The sequence below is a fragment of the Camponotus floridanus genome, unplaced genomic scaffold (genome assembly GCF_003227725.1).
Source record: "Camponotus floridanus strain SB8 unplaced genomic scaffold, Cflo_v7.5 scaffold122, whole genome shotgun sequence".
Taxonomy (NCBI): domain Eukaryota; kingdom Metazoa; phylum Arthropoda; class Insecta; order Hymenoptera; family Formicidae; genus Camponotus; species Camponotus floridanus.
In genome coordinates this window covers 693,759-712,768 of record NW_020229240.1, presented here as the reverse complement: position 1 = coordinate 712,768, position 19,010 = coordinate 693,759, and the positions used below count along the sequence as shown (strand labels likewise).

At 46.2% G+C, this 19,010-nt stretch overlaps 1 protein-coding gene across 1 annotated transcript; it reads right to left on the bottom strand.

The window, feature by feature from the left end:
• Nucleotides 1-11,433: 11,433 nt before the first annotated feature.
• LOC112639973 lies at nt 11,434-14,549 on the bottom strand. Its single transcript, XM_025415553.1, has 5 exons — nt 13,434-14,549; nt 12,623-13,330; nt 11,956-12,348; nt 11,740-11,907; nt 11,434-11,667 (listed from the first exon to the last, which is right to left on the bottom strand). Exons 1-5 carry the CDS (start codon nt 14,547-14,549, stop codon nt 11,434-11,436), a joined length of 2,619 nt encoding a protein of 872 aa, XP_025271338.1.
• Between the last annotated feature and the right edge of the window lie 4,461 nt (nt 14,550-19,010).

Genomic DNA, 19,010 nt, shown 5'->3' with positions numbered 1-19,010 from the left:
GAATTTTTGCGCACTCGCGCTCTTAGGAACGGGGTGGAGATCGTTCGCGTGAGACCGTGGCGGAGCGGGATTCGTCTCTATCGTATAATGTTGGGCGCCAGATACGGTCTTTCACGTATCAGTTTTTCGCTAAACCTCCGTGATGCGAAAAACGTTCCCCGATCTCGCCACGGGCCGACTGGTTCGCCTAACGGTAGAGGGGCAGGATCCCGAGGGAATTAAATGACCTTTCGAAAGGAGCGATGGACGTCGCCGAAAGTGGCGAGAAATAAATAAAGCGTACACGTTTTGAAGATAACAAAAAAAGGATAATCGTGTATTGCAGAGATAGATTCGGAGAGTCAGTAAAATATTGTACAGACGTTAGCACGCACGATTCTAGAATCGCCGAAAATATAATCCAGTGAATAAGATCTCGCAATTACAGAGCATAGACTTAAATTCGCAAGAATCGGTAATCACGGATAACCGTATCAATTGTGTGAGCTCTTACATCCACAACAAAAAAAAACGACCGAACCAAGTACGCGAGTTATTACCGCAATTTCAAAGAAAACAGACTCTGAACCCTAAGAGATGAGTAGAATTTCAGGAAACAATATCAGATAGAGGAGACATAATTATAATCACTAAAACAGAAGCGGTTGTAGGGTTACGAAACTTAAAATTAAATGCGCAAAACGCTATTATTAAACGAAAGCAGAATTAAATCTAGACAGCGTGATGATTACAATGAACGGGGAAAAGCGCACCGAACGCTACAGTTACGAAGAACCGAAAGAAGTGCGCGAGCTCATGCAATTACGGAGAATGAAAAGAAGGGCGCGAGCGATTACGATTTCGGAGAACAGAATAAAGCGCGGGCTATCGCGAGTCAGGAGAATAGACAGAAATAGAATAGCGTACGATAGTCGAATACGGAAATACACACGTACTTTAACACATGTAATTGCAGTGAACGGAGATAACGCCAAGATTATTTAATCGGTTAAACGGACGGCAATAGTGTCTGCCGAATTTATATATCGAAATTACAAGGCGTTCCCGCCGGTGCACCCCCGGCACGGCGGGTGTAGACAGCTTGCCCTCGACAGCTGAGTTTACGCGCGTCCGCGGACGGCGGAATTTGAAGGGCAAAACGGGACGCACGGAAAGAGATGGTCGAGAATCGAGGCCCCTTGTCGCCGTATAATTTACGGCCCGCAGTAACAATTTCCAAGGTACTTACCGGAGCTCGGCCCTCGGCGGGGGTGGCTACGTTCGCGTTCGCACACTTGGTCCGAATTTTGCAGTCGAGACGGGATACTTCCACCGTAGGAGGGTGATCGACAGCACTCCCGGTCGATCGGAGTCGCGCACTCCGATCGGCGATAGCTATGAATTTAAAAGATAATTCCCGCGGACCCCAACGCGCGACACTCAAATCACGGAGAGGCGAGCGAATATATCGGGTGAGACCGATCGACGGTTCTTTGTCGCCCCCTTGACTGCGGCCGCTTCAAAACTCCTTACTCTACCGCTAATTCTTTTATTCCGAACACTAAACGCGACCGGCCAGAGGGGTCAACCCGCGAACCGTATCGGTGGGCGTACAATGTTTCGACAATTACTTCGCGAAGATAGCTGGGCGACCTCACCGCTGTTCTCCACGTGTCGTCTTCTTCCAATCGTCGCTTCACTGGCCGAGCGCTCGCACAATTCCCGAAGACAGAGATTAAATCTCGAAACTCGAAAAGCTAAAGCTGCAGATCTCTGGGAATCGCCGTATTTATTCCCCGATAACTGCCCCTTACCCCATCAAGAGGGGTGCTAGGCCCGTTCTCGCGCGCTCTGATTTTCGCGCGTGGCGCAAGGGCGCACCGCGCGCCCGCGGTCCTGCGCCTCCGCTGGTCCGCCGCTCCTTGGAGTTCCTCGGCGCCGGTTGTCTCTGAATTTTTTTGTGCCTGCCGATTGTTGCTGCCTCCACCGTTGGCCGGTGGAGGATGGCGAGGTTCCCGGATCTTTTTGCAGAGATTATGACCTCTTACGGGGTGCCATTGGCGCCCGTGATAGTCGGCCGGCCCTGTGATGCTGGGCCCGTGGACCGAAGTTGCTCGATTTTGGTCGAATATTGCCGACCCTTGTTTTCCCGTTGGCTGTGTTTTGGTCCATGATGATTCGGCGATGTTGCTACTTTCACCAGCTTCTGTTGATCTTCTTTATTGCCAGCGATGATTTATTATTCTCGAACAATAATTTAGACAAATAGGATTACTAACTACGAAAAACGGTTGATTACAAACGCTCTCGCCTCTCTGTAAACACGGCGGGGCTCTCGATATCTCGACCGGCGCGGTCGCTCGGCCCACGACACGCGATCTTTTTGAGGGGATGGACGTCCGTCGTGACGGCAACGTCACATTCTATATAAATACTGTAAATATTTATTATCTAATTAATTTTTTATATTAAATATTTATTGTAGATGATGTTGAAAATAATGAAACACATTTAGGATTAAACAGTTCAGGTGCTTTGAATAGCATTCTGATGTTAGTACAAGAAGAAAGTGCTGAAATAGAAGAAAATAATAATGAAAATTCAGAAATAGAGAAGAATAATAATGATGATACTCAAAATTCAGAAATGGAAAAGGATAATAATCAATATTTGGAAACAGAAGAGAATAATGAGATTATTAATGAGATTGCTAATAATTCAGAAATTGAAAAGAATAATGCTGAAAATGCAATTTACAGTAAGATTTTTCAAATATTGATTTAACAATAAAGAAATGATTTCTTTAAACTACTTTTTGTTTTATATTTAACTTTTTTTATACTTAATAATACATATAGTTTGAAAATAATATTTTTTTAATTTACAGATGAAGAAGTATATAGAATTCCAGAAGATGATTACGGATTTTTAGAAGAAAGTACTACATCATCAGAAATCACTTTTCATGAAATAAAAGATATGCAAGCAATTATTGAGAACAACAGGGAACCTCGTCCAGAAGGTCATTGTATTATCTGTATTTCTGAAAAATCTTGCATCATATTTATACCATGTGGGCATACATGTGTATGTGCTACTTGTATTAATAATTTTCTTCATAAAAAATGCCCACTGTGTAACTTATTATACGAAAACTATATAAAAATGATTATTTCGTAAATTGTATATTACGCGACATAATAACTAAACTATTAGACAGCACTAATGGCCTGCATCTAACGTGAAAATTTCCTTATAAAAATAAGATGAGAAGAACTTATTGAGAACAACAGGAAACCTCGCTCGGAAGGTCAATGTATTATCTGTATTTCTGAAAAATTTTGCACTGTATTTATACCATGTGGGCATACATGTGTATTTGCTACTTGTATTAATAATTTTCTTCATAAAGATGCTCACTATATAACTTGTAACGAGATTCCCTGTTGTTCTCAATAAGATTTGTTACGGTGCGCGAGTCGCTGACGAAGTTATATTCTGCAAGTTGCTTGACTTTGATGATGTTGACTTTTTGGTTGTAACCTTTTCTTTAATGGTGTTTTATTTAATTATCTGTGAAGACCAGTGCTGTGAGACATATTACAACACAGACGATTAACTTTTCTAAAACGGAAATAAAAGTTATAATTACAAAACATTTAATGTTTCACGTTTATATACACACGTACACACATAAAATACCTTTTTATCCTTACGGATGTTCTTTTTTGTCAATATTGTCAATTCTTTCCAATACAATTATAGCCTTCTTTGTTATAGTAGCATTATTTGTAATAGTAACCTTTTCTGTTCTTTTCTGAAAGTTTTCACAATATGTATACACATGTATACACAAGATGTTCTATAATTAGTGAAAAACCTGTTGACAGATTCTTGAGATTATTTGATAATTTTTCCTCAGCGAAAATGTCGAAAAACGTCATTTTTTGCAAGTTTCCAATTTTTGTCATCATATATCTTTGTAATTAAGTCTTAAATAAAAATTCTATTAAAGTAAACTATAGAGAAGTAATTTTGGTAACTTCTTAGTCCCAAAAAGTTTAATTTGCAAAAAGTACTTTTTTTAATGTTTATATCTAACGTCTATAAATTATCATTTCGATGTTTTCACTGAAAAAAATCATCTTTAAATTATCTCTGCCAGCAAGTTTTTTCACCAATTAACATTTTGTATAAAGGCTGCGTTCAATTTGGGTTATACGCTGGAAGTATCATTCTTTATGTCTCATATATCAAAGAAAATTAGAATGACATTTTCAGTGAGTAAGCGCCCAAATTGTACGCAGCCATAAAATTACTATTTCACGCATACAAGTTAAAAATATCATATATGTTTAAGATAATAAGAATTTTCTTTTTAGCTAAACTGATAATATTAGTTTAGGGTTTATCTTTTTCCCTTGAAGGAAATCCAATCAGTTCAGTTAAAAAAACATATTGAATTATATAAAAATAAATTATTTAGTACTTCCTATATCTTTGTTTTCTTATTATATGTATGTATATGTTCGTGCGTGTATGTGTATGTCTGCGTGAATAAATGTGTGTGTGTGTTTGCGCGCGCGCGCGCACGTGTGTGCGTGCGCACCATATATACGTATATGCATGGATGTGTATGACATACAGCGTGTGTCAAAAGTTCCGGGACGGCTGGATAATTTGAAAAATACGCATCACAGAGGAAAATGACCTAGACAAAAGTTGTAGGATTTTTCCCGGGCAATCCGACCGTGACCTTAGATTTGACCTTGGATAGTCATTTGAAGGTCACATAAAGATTACCTTCAATTTCTTAAATGGAACCCCCTACTTTTCATTGCATATTCTTGTAGCTTATCTCGAGAGCTTTCCAAAACATTATAATTAAGTACCTTTTTATTAAGTACTTTTTGAGTTATAAGGCTCGAAATAATTTCTTAATTTTACATAAACCATAAAATATCTAGTAAACCATTCATTTTTCGATTATCTTACCTTCATACTTTTATATACAAAATAATGAGAGGAATCAATTGGTGTAAAGAAAACATACAGTTGTTTCTAAGAAAAAATATGTAATTTGCAATTAACAATTCCATATTTTTTCTTAAAAACAACTGTATGTTTTCTTTACACCAATTGATTCCTCTCATTATTTTGTATATAAAAGTATGAAGGTAAGATAATCGAAAAATGAATGGTTTACTAGATATTTTATGGTTTATATAAAATTAAGAAATTATTTCAAGCCTTATAACTCAAAAAGTACTTAATAAAAAGGTACTTAATTATAGTGTTTTGGAAAGCTCTCGAGATAAGCTACAAGAATATGCAATGAAAAGTAGGGGGTTCCATTTAAGAAATTGAAGGTAATCTTTATGTGACCTTCAAATGACTATCCAAGGTCAAATCTAAGGTCACCGTCGGATTGCCCGGGAAAAATCCTACAACTTTTGTCTACGTCATTTTCCTCTGCGATGCGTATTTTTCAAATTATCCAGCTGTCCCGGAACTTTTGACATACGCTGTATATTGTGACGTGACGCTTTTTGAGCTCCATCACGATTACCCTGTCGAGGGGAAAACAAAGTACGCGAGGTCGTCCCTCGCGCCTGAGAGGGAACCAAAAATTAACTATAATTCGATCATTTAGATTTATTTTAGCTTGAATGTAAGATCCGCGAATAAAGTGCGGCTGCTGTGCGTGCGTGCGATACCGCCATTTGTATATGAAGATACAGCGAGATACCGAGAGGAGAAAAAGCTATACCGAAAGATACCGAAAATACCGCAAGAAAACAAAAGGTCATGTAATGAGATCCCGCGCCGTAGCTATTCTTAATTCTGCAAAATATTAAAACCGAATAATTTCAGATTAAAAGACGGCAGAACATCCGGACGACGGAGCTGAAGACAACCTCCCAGGCGGCCGACTGAGGAATGAAGAAGATTCCGAAAAAGACGAGAATACGACCTAGCCAGCCGGTCCCGTCTCCAAGAATCAGAAATACCGTCAGAAACCGTCGCCCGTGGATTCTGGGTCCCTGCGTAAGGGCAACGCCGTCCAACAACTGTGACTCTGAAGGGGGTGGAGAATCAACCCCCGTTCATCCGAAAATTGATGGAATGCGCGGAAGATCGGTGCGGGATCCGAGGGCCTTGCGGACGCAGTTCATATTCTTCACTGTGCGGTGAGTCGTGAACCAACGAGGACGATCCCGGAGCACGACCCTAGTGTGAGCATAGACTAGACGATCGACGTAGAAGCCGCCACCGAAAACTGTAAGCCGCCGCACGGGCAGTCTCTTGTTTTTCTCTCCAGGAAACAGCTGGCGTCAATTCCGTGTACCGTCGCAGGGCGACGGTCTTCTCGCACTATCGTCGAAGAAAGCCTGTGTGCTTATCTCGCATTAGTTACCGGGCGCCAGCTGACACCGGGGGTCGCGGATTTGTCCCTCTCAGGGTGTCCGTACCGCCAGTCACGTGCCGTATAGTAGAATTCCGTACCGTTTCGTATCGTCAAATCTTGTATCGTGCTGTTTTAATATCGTTTAGATTACCGTTGCGTTCCGTGCCGAATTTAAGTCCTAGCGTGACGTGGCAATTTTGGCCGTTTCGTATCGTGTACCGAAAAGCGGGATTTACGCGGAAAATTTCTTCGTGAGCCGAGTTACCGTAAATGAGAAAACGGCTCCGCAAGAATATTATTCAACGCGTAATCTCCGCCGAAACATATTATCGTTATCGTTTTTTTTTCCTTTCCTTGAAATTCTGTTGTTCGAACATCGAGTCATTATTGCCGAGTAAAAGCGATAAGACCGTTGAATAAAGTAAACTTTTTCCGCATAAACATTCTTGGAGTTGCCGTTAAGCATAGCCTTTGTTTTCTGTCGAAAATATATTGTACAATATCATCGCCGATTACCGTAAGGGAAATTCGATTCGATTTATATCGAAATTTTATAAGGCCCGTCGGCCGGCAAAACTATATTAAAATTATATTCATTTGTGATCTATTAGTCGACACTAGCCGTTATTAATTGTCTGCAGTGAAAGTTACCGTCAAATATTGTATAAAGTCTAATTCGATTTATCTCGAAATTCTACGTGAGGCTCGTGCCTCCAAGAGTGTTCCGTAACGTATCGTACGCGTATGCTGTAGTCTGATCGTAGATCTTCTCTTATAATTGATTACCGCTGATTACCGTTGATTATCGAAGGAAAATTAATCGATATTATATTGAAATCTGTTAGCGAGGCTGGTGCCTCTGCGTATGTTCCGAAATCTGACGTAATTCGTTCTTGAGTTTTATCGAGTATTTCGCCGCTAATGATTAACTGATCTTTCTCATCACAATTCGTGAGATATTATGTTCATTTCCGTATTGCTCTCATTGCCGTCTTAAAATCACACATTTTGAATAGTTCGTTATCCGAGTCATTATACTTGACCTTCGCGTCATCCGTTATAAATTGTAAGCCCTCTATTTCGCAAACTCATCTTATAGATCGTTATCGTCCGAGATTTATCTGTTATTACTTTTACTTTTTTTTGTATTTACCGAATCTTATATATCATAGTATTCTTGTCTCTGTTACATTATTTCTTCTGTATTATAACTGTTTAATATATTCTAAGTAATTGTAAGTAAGATTAACTCAGTGTCGATTGTTTCTCTCTCCCACACCTTATCTAGCGTTCTCTCTCTGTATAAAATTCGCAAAGAACCTTGCCCCTCTGCCACATACTGAGCTCTGGGTTACCGGATCTTGCCGTTACCGTATCGTTATCGTGGCGCGGAAATACCACGCCTGGCGCCCAATTATCTTCTTAATTTCAGGAAATAAGTTACCGCATTATAAGTTACCGCACGCTACCGTAATTTGGAGATACCGCTTAAAACCTGATACCGTTAAATACCGTATCGGCCAAACTTGCACGCTACCCCTCGGGATCGGCGTTCTCGAGGTGGGCAACGGCGTCGCAATATATATATATATATATATATATATATATATATATTGTCACGTCCTGCGATCCCATAGATCCCTAGATCGCTAGATCTAGCAGAAATTTTTTCCTTTCTCACTATCCTCCATTCAATAAGCTACAAGCACAAACTAACATGAAACTAAGAGAGACACACTTATACGTCACCTATAATAAAATATTAATCTGAGGGAGAGATATATATATGAATCATTTATACGAGCGAGATAGACTTATATGTAATACTTAGGAAAGACAAAGACCGATATAAGGAAGTCCTTTTAAATATAAGCTTCTTTTATATAAAAATATATTGTAAAAAATGTCTAAAAGATTAAAGAGAATCTATTTATGTAAAAATCATGATAAACGACCAATATTTTAAATAATCAAATAATTATTGTAATTCTTTGAAAAGGGTCATTTAATAAATCGTAATTTATTATAATGTAAGACACGACCTTAATAAATCGTAATTTATTATAATGTAAGACACGACCTTGCAAGCAATGCATTCGGAGAATCAACTAATACGTATTCCTAAAAAACCTTTCTCTTAAAGACCACCCAAGAATTTCGCTAAAATCCGTTTCATAACTAAAGAATTTGTTCTTAAAACTCCGTCATAAATTACCCCTACCATTCAATTTTAAAAGAGTATAAAAACTCTTCCAACAACGAAAGAAAAGATCAGTTCAGCTCAGTTCAACCTCATTCTTGTTCTCAAGCTTAGCTCAGTTTATTCTCATTTTCGTTCTCATAGATTCACTCCAGACTTAAACTCACTCAGATTCTTATTTGTACTGTAAACCGCTAGACCAAGTCAAGTCAGAATAAAGAATTTAAATTTTAAACAAATTTAATCAGGTTTAGTAACAACCGCTGTTGTAATTACTGGTGTTATATGCCGTGTAAACCGTGCTTTATGCCGATGTTATTACACCATTTGTAGTAACGCTACTCCTGCTGAAGAAAAGGAGTAGACTTACAAATCCAGCTTTAAGAAGACGTGTAAACGATACGAGAGTTATAACAATCGTATTACCAACCTGAATAATCAAGTGACGAGTACTAGTATACAAAAACTGCCAATAAGTTAAAGTAAACATGTAATTGCTATGTGATTGCTTGTATTGCTCCTTGCGTGTAAACAAACATCACTTTTAGGGAGTTATAACTACGATTGTTACTAAACCTGATTAACGTTACCGTGTAAACGTACTCATTGTAGACGCTTAAGGCCTTTGCACGTACAAAAATTTGTAACGGTACGGCCTATCCCGTTCGCCACGGACTGGCTCGCCGGTGCCAAGATTCGGGAGTAGGTAGGAGAGTCAAGCTTACGAATCCTCTTTCAGTAATAAACAAGCCTTTATTGGTAAATACCTTATACTAGATCTTATCCTACGCGGTGATTATAACTAACTTAATATTACGCGAGCTTAGCCTACGGTGCGCACGTACTTATTCTTCTAGCTTAACCTACGGACGATTACAGTAAACAGCCTAGACGGTCGATCGCGGTTTCGGTCGGCGAGCGCGTCGCGATTGCGGAGGTCACCGTACGGCGGTGCGCGGAGGCCGAGTGCCGGGCAGACCCAGGCTGCGGAGAGGTCAGACCCGTCTCCGTCGGCGGGAACGGTCAGGAAGCCGAATGCCGGGCAAACCCAGGCGGCGGAGAGGTCACACCCATCTCCGTCGGCGGGAACGGTCAGGAAGCCGAATGCCGGGCAAACCCAGGCGGCGGAGAGGTCACACCCGTCTCCGTCGGCGGGAACGGTCAGGAAGCCGAATGCCGGGCAAACCCAGGCGGCGGAGAGGTCACGCCCGTCTCCGTCGGCAGGAACGGTCAGGATTCAAGATGCCTCAGTTATTCCCTGAGGTTCAGAACAGGTCGGAAGCTGGAAAGGAATAAGGTACCGGTCTGTTGCGCGAGCCGGCTTTTATACGGCTCGAGGGCCCCCCACGCTCGCGTGCGTCAAGGAGGGAGTAAGGCTAGGTGGGGAAACCCATAGGCGGGATCGCAGGTGGGCGCCAGAGGCGTCGAGTAAGGAATTTACTCGAGAAATTACTATAGTTAATGTCTTTATTTTATAAATTTTGGAACAATAAACAAATGAACACATGAACGAACTAAACTATGATGAACTAGAGAACAATTTAATATTACTATTTACAAGAATTATTTACAGTGACGAGAGCATCGTCACACCACCCCGCGTTTAGGGGGGTCCGTCGAGGCGCCGGGCCGCTCGGGGGCGGCCGTCCGGGTGAAATCTGATCACCCATCGGCCCGACGCGGTGCGGACCTTATACCTCCGCCCGATGATGGCCGATCCGGCGGGGACCTCGACCACGGTGCCGTCGCCTAGGCGGACGGGAATGGTCCCGGCGATAGGTGGCCCGGCGGTCTGCGGTCGGGTGGTTGCCGGTCGGGTGGCGGGTGGTCCGGCGGGCGTGGATGGTCCGGTGGTTGCAGGCCGGGCGGTAGGCGATCCGACGGTCGCAGGTTGGATAATCGCTGGGCCGGCGGTCGTGGGCCGGGTAGTCGGCGGGCCGATGCTCGCAGGCCGGGCGGTAGGCGGTCCGACGGTCGCAGGCCGGGTAGTACGTGGCCCGAGGTTTGCAGGCCGAGCGGTAGGCGGCCCGACGGTCGTAGGTCGGGCAGTCGCGGGGTCGGCGGTCGTGGGCCGGATAGTCGGCGGACTGATGTTCGCAGGTCGGACGGTATACGGCCCGATGTTCGTCGGCCTGGTCATCGGGGCTCTGGTGGAAGAGTGCGGTCCGGCGGTCGGTGGCCTGGATGTCGAGGCCTTGCTGGTCCTGGCAACTGGCGGACGGCTGGTAGCTGACCGGGGGCCGGCTAGGGCGACGATTCTTTCGCGGCGGCGCGGCTTAACCTTCGGCGGCGTCGCTAGGATGATCGCCTTCCGCCGGTTTGCCTGATCGGATCGCTGGACGGATGTCCCGGGCCGCGGCGGTCGTCGGGATCGTTCTGGGCTCGGGGTCGCTGGAGGGTCGCGGTTCGACAGGCGTCGGCGGCGTCGTGGTCGGCGTGGGCCTGTTGGTGTCGGACTCAGAGCTGGAGCTGATTTTTCCAAAGAGGTCGAATACCTCGCGTCGGTCCATCGTGACTGTTACTCCGTGCGGGGTTGCACGGCCTTATATACCCTGTGCGCTGCTCCTGGAGGGGATTTGTTCGCGGAATTTCCGATAGCTCGGGGTGTCCCGTGGTTCCAGGGAAAGTAGCGGAGTGCGGTCGCAGGCCGAGCAGTAGCCGGACCGGCGGGGGCAGGTCGGGCAATATGCGGTCCGCCATCCGCAGGTCGGGCAGTAGATGGTCCGGCGGCCGCAGGTCGGGCAGTAGGTGGCCCGTGGTTCTAAGGGAAATTCCTTAGTAACGGAGTTCGTCCGAATGCTCCAAGGTGGCGGTACTTCGGCGTGGTCGGTAACTTTCTGCCGGATTATGCGTCATCCTCGTCCACCCGAGGGCTTTCTGGTATGTTCGGTTGCGGTTTCAGGCCCTGTACATGGATATGCCGATGCCATTTCCCGTGTTCGTCGCGTAGATCCATGATGACTGGGGATATTATCCTGCGTACTTCCATGGGCCCCGAAAATCGAGGGGCGAGTTTGGCGTTAAACGCGTCGTCGCGGCTGGACAGGGGGCGTTCTCGCTTCCAAACCTTGTCGCCCACCTAGGGGCGCCAGTCGCGTCGTCTCATGTTATAATGGCGCTCCTGTTTTTGGAAGGCTCCGGCTAGGTGCACCTTGGCGACTTCATAGGCCTCTTCCAGGCGTTGTCGATGCGACTCTGGAGAAGTCAGGTTTGGCGTTGGTTGTCGCTCGGCAGGATGGGGAGGTGCCAGTTCGCGGCCGTGGAGCAGAAAGGCCGGGGTGTATCCGGTGGCCTCGTGTCGAGCGGTGTTCACCGCGAACTGCAACGCGTCAATGTGCTCGTCTCAATCCCGGTGCCGGTCGCCCACGTATTGACTAATCATGGTCTTGATGGTCCGATTCGCCCTCTCCACCGGGTTGCGCGCGTAGACAGGTGACGTGCGGTGCTGGATCCCGAATGATGCCAGCAAGGTACGGAACTGGCGAGAGGTGAACTGGGTCCCGTTGTCCGAGATGAGTTGGCCCGGGCATTCATGCCAGTAGATGATGCGGCGGGTCACTTCTTTCGCTAGTGCCGTGGCGGTGGCGCGTCGCAGGGGAACCATCTCGATCCATTTGCTGAACCAGTCCTGGGCGGTCAGGAGCCAGACATGTCCACGGACCGAGCGTGGCAGAGGACCGACTAGATCCACTGAGACTTGCTGCCACGGGGCGGTCACTGGGGTAGCGTGTAGATTCCCTGCTGGTCGTTGTTGCGGTACCTTGTGGGTTAGGCAGCTCGAACAGCTCCGAACGTACCGGGCTGTCTCCCGGAATATCCCCGGCCAGTGGTACAACCGGGCGAGTCGGGCGATGGTCTTAGCCACTCCTAGATGCCCTGCGGTTGGATCGTCGTGTAGCCGGCGTAGGATGTCGAGCCGTTGTTCCCGAGGGACGCACTGTTTCCATTGCTCGGTGGAGGGTACCTCGCTAAAATCCAGGTCGTGTAGCACATGTCGAAACAGTTGGCCGTCACGTATCTCGTAATCGGGGTACTCGTCTGGTCGGCTCTTTACCTCTCTGAGGAGGCGTTGGTACCATGGACACGCTATCCGGTGTTGCATTGCGTTGAGCTGCAGGTTCCCGGGAGAGGGCATCGGCTACTTGATTTTGTCCTCCTCTTCTATAGTGTATGGTGAAGTCGAACTGTTGCAGTTCGAAGAGCCACCGCCCCAGGCGTCCGGACGGGTTCTCCAGATGTTGCAACCACTTGAGGGACTGGTGGTCTGTTACAACGGTGAATCGATACCCCTCCAAGTAGTCTCGCATTCGCCGGATTCCCCATACCACGGCGAGACATTCCAACTCGGTCGCGCTGTAGTTCCGCTCGGCATCGTTGAGCGTTCGGCTGGCGTATGCGATTATTCTCTTTCCCTCCGTCTGGTGCTGCGTTAGCACGGCTCCTAGCCCATGTGAACTGGCATCGGTTTGTAGCAGGAACGGTTTCTGAAAGTCCGGGCAGGCCAGAACCGGGGTGGAGGTCAATGCTTCCTTCAGTTGTCGAAAGGCTGCGTCTTCGGGGGTCCCCCATGTCCAGCCAGCTCGTTTTTTGGTCAGCGCTGTAAGCGGCGCCGCTAGTGTGAAAAATTCGAGATGAACCTCCGATACCACGAGGCCATTCCTAAAAATTGCCGGACCTTGCGCACTGTGGTGGGCTGGCCAACTGGTGATAGCGCTGACTTTGTCTGGGTCCGTGTGTATCCCCTTGTCGATCAATTACATGTTCTAGGTAACGGAGGCTCGGACGGCAGAAGTGGCACTTATCCGGGTTTAAGCGTAGCTTTGCTTTGCGTAGTCGCCGGAATACCTCTCTCAAGTGCTGCAGGTGTTCGCTGAACGTCTTGCTGGCGATTATTATATCGTCCAAGTATACGAGGACGTTAGGTTCGAGGTCGGGGCCGATCACTGTGTCTAGCAACCGCTGGAAGGTCGCCGGGGCTGAGTGCAACCCGAAAGGCATGACCGTGAATTGGTACAAACCCTTCCCTGGTACGGTGAAGGCGGTTGCAGGTCGACTCCCTTGGTTCAGTGGTATCTGCCAGTAACCACTCTTTAGGTCTAACGTTGTCAGGTATTTCGCCCCGCGTAACTTGTCTAGCGTAGCCGTGATGTGCGGCAAGGGATAGGCGTCTTTATCTGACATTGCATTCAGCCTGCGGAAATCGATGCAGAATCTATGCTGCCCATTTTTCTTTCGAACCACCGGTGAGCTCCAAGCGCTGTTCGAGGGCTCGATGACGCCTTCGGCGAGCATTCGGTCGACCTCCTCATTGATGACGGCCTGCATGGCCGGGTTTCGAGGCCGGTACCGCTGTTTGATGGGCGATCCAGGCTTTAGCCGGATGCGATGTTCGGCTCGGTCGGTTCGTCCCGTGATTACTTCAAACAATGGTAACTCAGCAGCTAAAAAGTCCCGGAGTTGCGCTTCTTCGTCTGCTTCGTTGCTGGGGCCGACGGTGATCGTGTTGGTTCGGGAAACTGTCCCGGTCTGGTTCAACGGAGGTGGCGGCAAAGTGAATCCCATCTTAGCCCACAGGTCGGTACCAATCAGCACAGCGCTAGCTAGACCAGGGAGTATGCAGAAGTCGTGCCAGTAGGTTCTCCCATGCCATCGGAGAGTGACCCCTACCCCAGTGACCCCTACCCGTGTGTTATCTGCCAGGAGGACGTAGTCTCCTCGGTTCTGGGCTAGTCGGGGTATTCCGGGGAATAGTCGTGCAGTCTCTTCCTGTATGCACGAGACTTCAGATCCGGGGTCTATGAGAGCCGCGAACGGTTGTCGCCGGACGTGCACTTGGAGGTGTGGGCGCGGATGATATTCTATTCGAGGCTGGGTTGGGAGACGGCCGCTACGTCCCCGGCTCGTTGGGCGTTTCCCGTCGGCGGGTGGCAGTCGCGAGTCAGGACACCATCTTTGCCGCATCGCGAGTAGAATTTTCTTGGTGGCCGCTTACAATCCACTCGAGTGTGGCCTCACTGCTTACATCTCCAGCAGCATTCCTCCCGGTTGTAGGTGAGCGACTGATGGTTTGGCGGTCGCTGGAGTTCGATCCTGTCGACGGTGGTTGATTTCCTCAATCTTAGATATCCGGGTCCGGAGTTCGCTCATGGTGAGCGGAACATAGAGCTAGTGCTCGGAATACATGTTTTCGTAGATTTGCTTCAGCTGTTCTCGCTCGGAGTATTCTCCAGCTCGGCACATCATGGTGAGAAGCGTATTGGAGTATTCGCGAAACGACTCCCCCGGCTTTTGGGAGCGTCCGTTGACTGCTCGTTTTAGTCGCCTCAGGTATCCCGGCGGTAGGTAGTAATCCCGGAACTGTTCGCAGAAACTGGCCCAAGTTTCCCAGGTATCGTGGTGGTTTCGATACCACAAGAGGGCGTCCCCTTTTAGTAATTCCGGTAGGCCCAAGAGTAAGTGGTCTTCTTCGAAGCCATAACTGACTCTTAGCTCTTCAACTCTCTCTAGGAATGAGAGCGGATCCACTCCTTCGAAACGGTGGCCCCATTTCCGGATCTGGTTGATGATCTCGATGCGTTCCGTTGGACTCAAGGTGGGCATGGTCGCGGTTTCTCCTGGTACGTCACCGCTGTTGTTCCTCGGGTTGTCGGACGGGTGGGCAGCGAAGTACAGGCGCAATCGGCGTCTCAGCAGGTCCACCTGGCGTGTGGTATCCACTTCGTACCGGTGGAGATATTCTACAAGCTGTTCTTTGGAAAGGTTATTAATCCACGCAGTCATGAGGCTTTTCGCTAGCTAGACTCTCCTTAAACGGTCCCTGTTCGGGCGCCATGTAACGGTACGGCCTATCCCGTTCGCCACGGACTGGCTCGCCGGTGCCAAGATTCGGGAGTAGGTAAGAGAGTCAAGCTTACGAGTCCTCTTTCAGTAATAAACAAGCCTTTATTGGTAAATACCTTATGCTAGATCTTATCCTACGCGGTGATTATAACTAACTTAATATTACGCGAGCTTAGCCTACGACGGTGCGCACGTACTTATTCTTCTAGCTTAACCTACAGACGATTACAGTAAACTTATCCTAGACGGTCGGTCGCGGTTTCGGTCGGCGAGCGCGTCGCGATTGCGGAGGTCACCGTACGGCGGTGCGCGGAGGCCGAGTGCCGGGCAGACCCAGGCTGCGGAGAGGTCAGACCCGTCTCCGTCGGCGTGCACGGTCAGGAAGCCGAGTGCCGGGCAAACTCAGGCGGCGGAGAGGTCACGCCCGTCTCCGTCGGCGGGAACGGTCAGGAAGCCGAATGCCGGGCAAACCCAGGCGGCGGAGAGGTCACACCCGTCTCCGTCGGCGGGAACGGTCAGGAAGCCGAATGCCGGGCAAACCCAGGCGGCGGAGAGGTAACACCCGTCTCCGTCGGCGGGAACGGTCAGGATTCAAAATGCCTCGGTTATTCCCTGAGGTTCAGAACAGGTCGGAAACTGGAAAGGAATAAGGTACTGGTCTGTTGCGCGAGCCGGCTTTTATACGGCTCGAGGGCCCCCCACGCTCGCGTGCGTCAAGAAGGGAGTAAGGCTAGGTGGGGAAACCCATAGGCGGGATCGCAGGTGGGCGCCAGAGGCGTGTCGAGTAAGGAATTTACTCGAGAAATTACTATAGTTAATGTCTTTATTTTATAAATTTTGGAACAATAAACAAATGAACACATGAACGAACTAAACTATGATGAACTAGAGAACAATTTAATATTACTATTTACAAGAATTATTTACAGTGACGAGAGCATCGTCACAAATTTTAGTCGTAACCGTAAGATCATAAGACAACTGACCAACCACAGTTAATTATTATTTTATCGCCGAAAGAATACTCAACTACTCAACTGATTTGCCAGTTTTCTTACGGCCTTACGGTTACGATTAAAATTTTGTACGTGCGAAGGCCTTTAAGCATCTTATATAATAAGATTTTAAGGCGTAAGACTTAAGAAATTGATCAATCACAGTCTAGTATTCTCTACATACTTGACTGTGATTAATTAATTTCTTAAGTCTTACGCCTTAAAATCTCATTGTAGAAGACGCTTAACACGTCGTCTACAATGGCAGTAGGATTAATGGATTAAAGCAGTAACTTAAGGAATTGACCAATCACATTCAAGCATTAAAAGAATACTCGACTGTGATTGACCAATTTATTGAGTTACAGCTTTAATCCATTAATTCTACTGCCGTTGTAGACGATGCTTTAGGGTCGTCCACAGTGGCCGTAGCATCAGGTTGTAAGGCATAAGATTCAAGAAAGTGACCAATCACAGTCAAATATTAAGAGAATACTCGACTGTGATTGGTCAATTTTTTGAGTTTTACGCCTTACAACCTTATGTTACGGCCATGCATACGAACCTTTAATCCCGATTTATCACAGGTTTAAGCCCTAAGCCTTAAGAAATTGTCCAATCACAGCCGAGCATTGTCTTCATAAGCCGCGTTACGAAATTATTATTAGTATACTGCAAATTCCATAGTGCACGTTACGTATATTATATATTTTCAGTGTTGACAGTTAACTGGCAGCAATTTCGGAACACGGCCATACTTGACTGTGATTTGTCAATTTCTTGAATCTTACGCCTTACAATCTTATGCTACGGTCATTGTAGACGACTCTTGAGGCGTCGACTACATTGAGATTTTAAGGAGACTTAAGGCGTAAGACTTAAGAAGTTAACCAATCATAATCGAATATTCTGTTAATACTTGACTGTAATTGGTTAATTTCTTAAACCTTACGCCTTAAGTCTCTTTAAAATTTCATTGTAGACGACGCTTAATGTAGCGTTTATAATAAGATTTTAAGTCGTAAGACTAAAGAAATTGACCAATCACAGAATAGTATTAAGGGAATATTCGATTGTGTTTGGTGAATTTCTTAATACAAACGCCTTAATATCTCATTGTAGATGACGCTTAAAGGCAATTCTACAGTGGCTGTAGCATAAGGTTGTAAGGCGAAAAACTCAAGAAATTGACCAATCACAGTCAAATTTTAAGAGAATACTCGACTGTTATTGGTCAATTTCTTGAGTTTTACGCCTTACAATCTTATCCAACGGCCATTGCAGACGAACCTTTAATCCCGATCTACAACAGATAATTTAAGCCCAGAGCCTTAAGAATTTGACCAATCACAGCCGAGCATTCTCTTCATTAGCCGTGTTCCGAAATTGTTACCAGTACTGCAAATTCTATAGTGCACGTTACGTATATTATATATTTTCAGTGTTGGCAATAAACTGGCAGCAATTTCGGAACACGGCCATACTTAAATGTGATTGGTCAATTTCTCGAGTCTTACGCCTTACAACATTACACTACGGCCATTGTAGGCGACTCTTGAATCGTCTTCTACACTAAGATTTTAAGGAGACTTAAGGCGTAAGACTTAAGAAATTGACCAATCACAATCGAATATTTTCTTAATACTTGACTTTAATTGATCAATTTCTTAAATCTTACGATTTAAGTCTTGTTACGTCCTGGCGAGGTCGCGGCCCTTTCGAGTGCTCGGACTATGCGCCGGACAGTGCCGTTATTTTAGGAGCTTGACTCCTAGGGATTACCCAACGGCTAGGGTATCTGGACGATGGATTTCTACCTGCCGGGACGGACCGAATGGGCACGTACGCGTAAAATTTTCCCTGTCGGCTAGTTACCGATCGTCGCGATGTTACAAACGAACTATTTACCGACTGATGGTGGTTGTCGACTCGAGAATCTTACCGATTGTTTGTCGATTATGGAAAATCTCGCACGGTAAAGCTGGCGGAGATCGTGCCGTCCACGAAGACCTTAATCGGATCGGGTAGAGAGTAATATTTTACACTTTGCCGTCTTAAATTTATTATAAAATTAATATAGGCCGAGGTACACTTGTCGCAATCGAAAGAAAAGAAATTCGCTAGGTTACGAGAGCAAGTTGTGCAATGAACGCCGCTGTAGGTGGTACTGTTTATGGCAAGGTGAACGTTGAAATACGCATACAGGTCCTTAATGATTATAAAGCAAGAAGCGCAATAAGGTATTAGATGAGTTCGGTGTGCGAATCCGGAGATGTGTGTGCAGCGGATACTTCGAACCCTTCGGCGTACTTCGTCGCGGACGGTTTCGGGATTCATGTGGATATAGTCAAATTTAGTCAAGACGATGAGATTATGGCTTTATAAATTTATTTATAGTTAATAATTTACAAGATTGAAGGGAGATTGAACGCTTGCAGGATTAATATTATTGGAAAGTAATATCTTTGGTCCCTTGCTAGACGGGGGAAAACTCTGGGGTCAGGTAGAGGAGGTCTTGGGGTAATAAAATAGGGTTGCCGCGCCTGGGAGCAATAAAAGTGAAATCGAGTGGTCCCCTTTTGTTTCC

Bases quoted from the DNA above. Each gene is read 5' to 3' on its own strand.
- LOC112639973 (XM_025415553.1), bottom strand. From the start codon at position 14,549: ATGCGGCAAAGATGGTGTCCTGACTCGCGACTGCCACCCGCCGACGGG. The intron at 13,331-13,433 runs GTATTCCGGCGA...TTGATCGACAAG, and splicing joins ACCTGCAGCACTTGAGAGAG to GGGATACACACGGACCCAGA. The intron at 11,668-11,739 runs GTGCACCTAGCC...TGGCGCCCCTAG, and splicing joins AGGCCTATGAAGTCGCCAAG to GTGGGCGACAAGGTTTGGAA.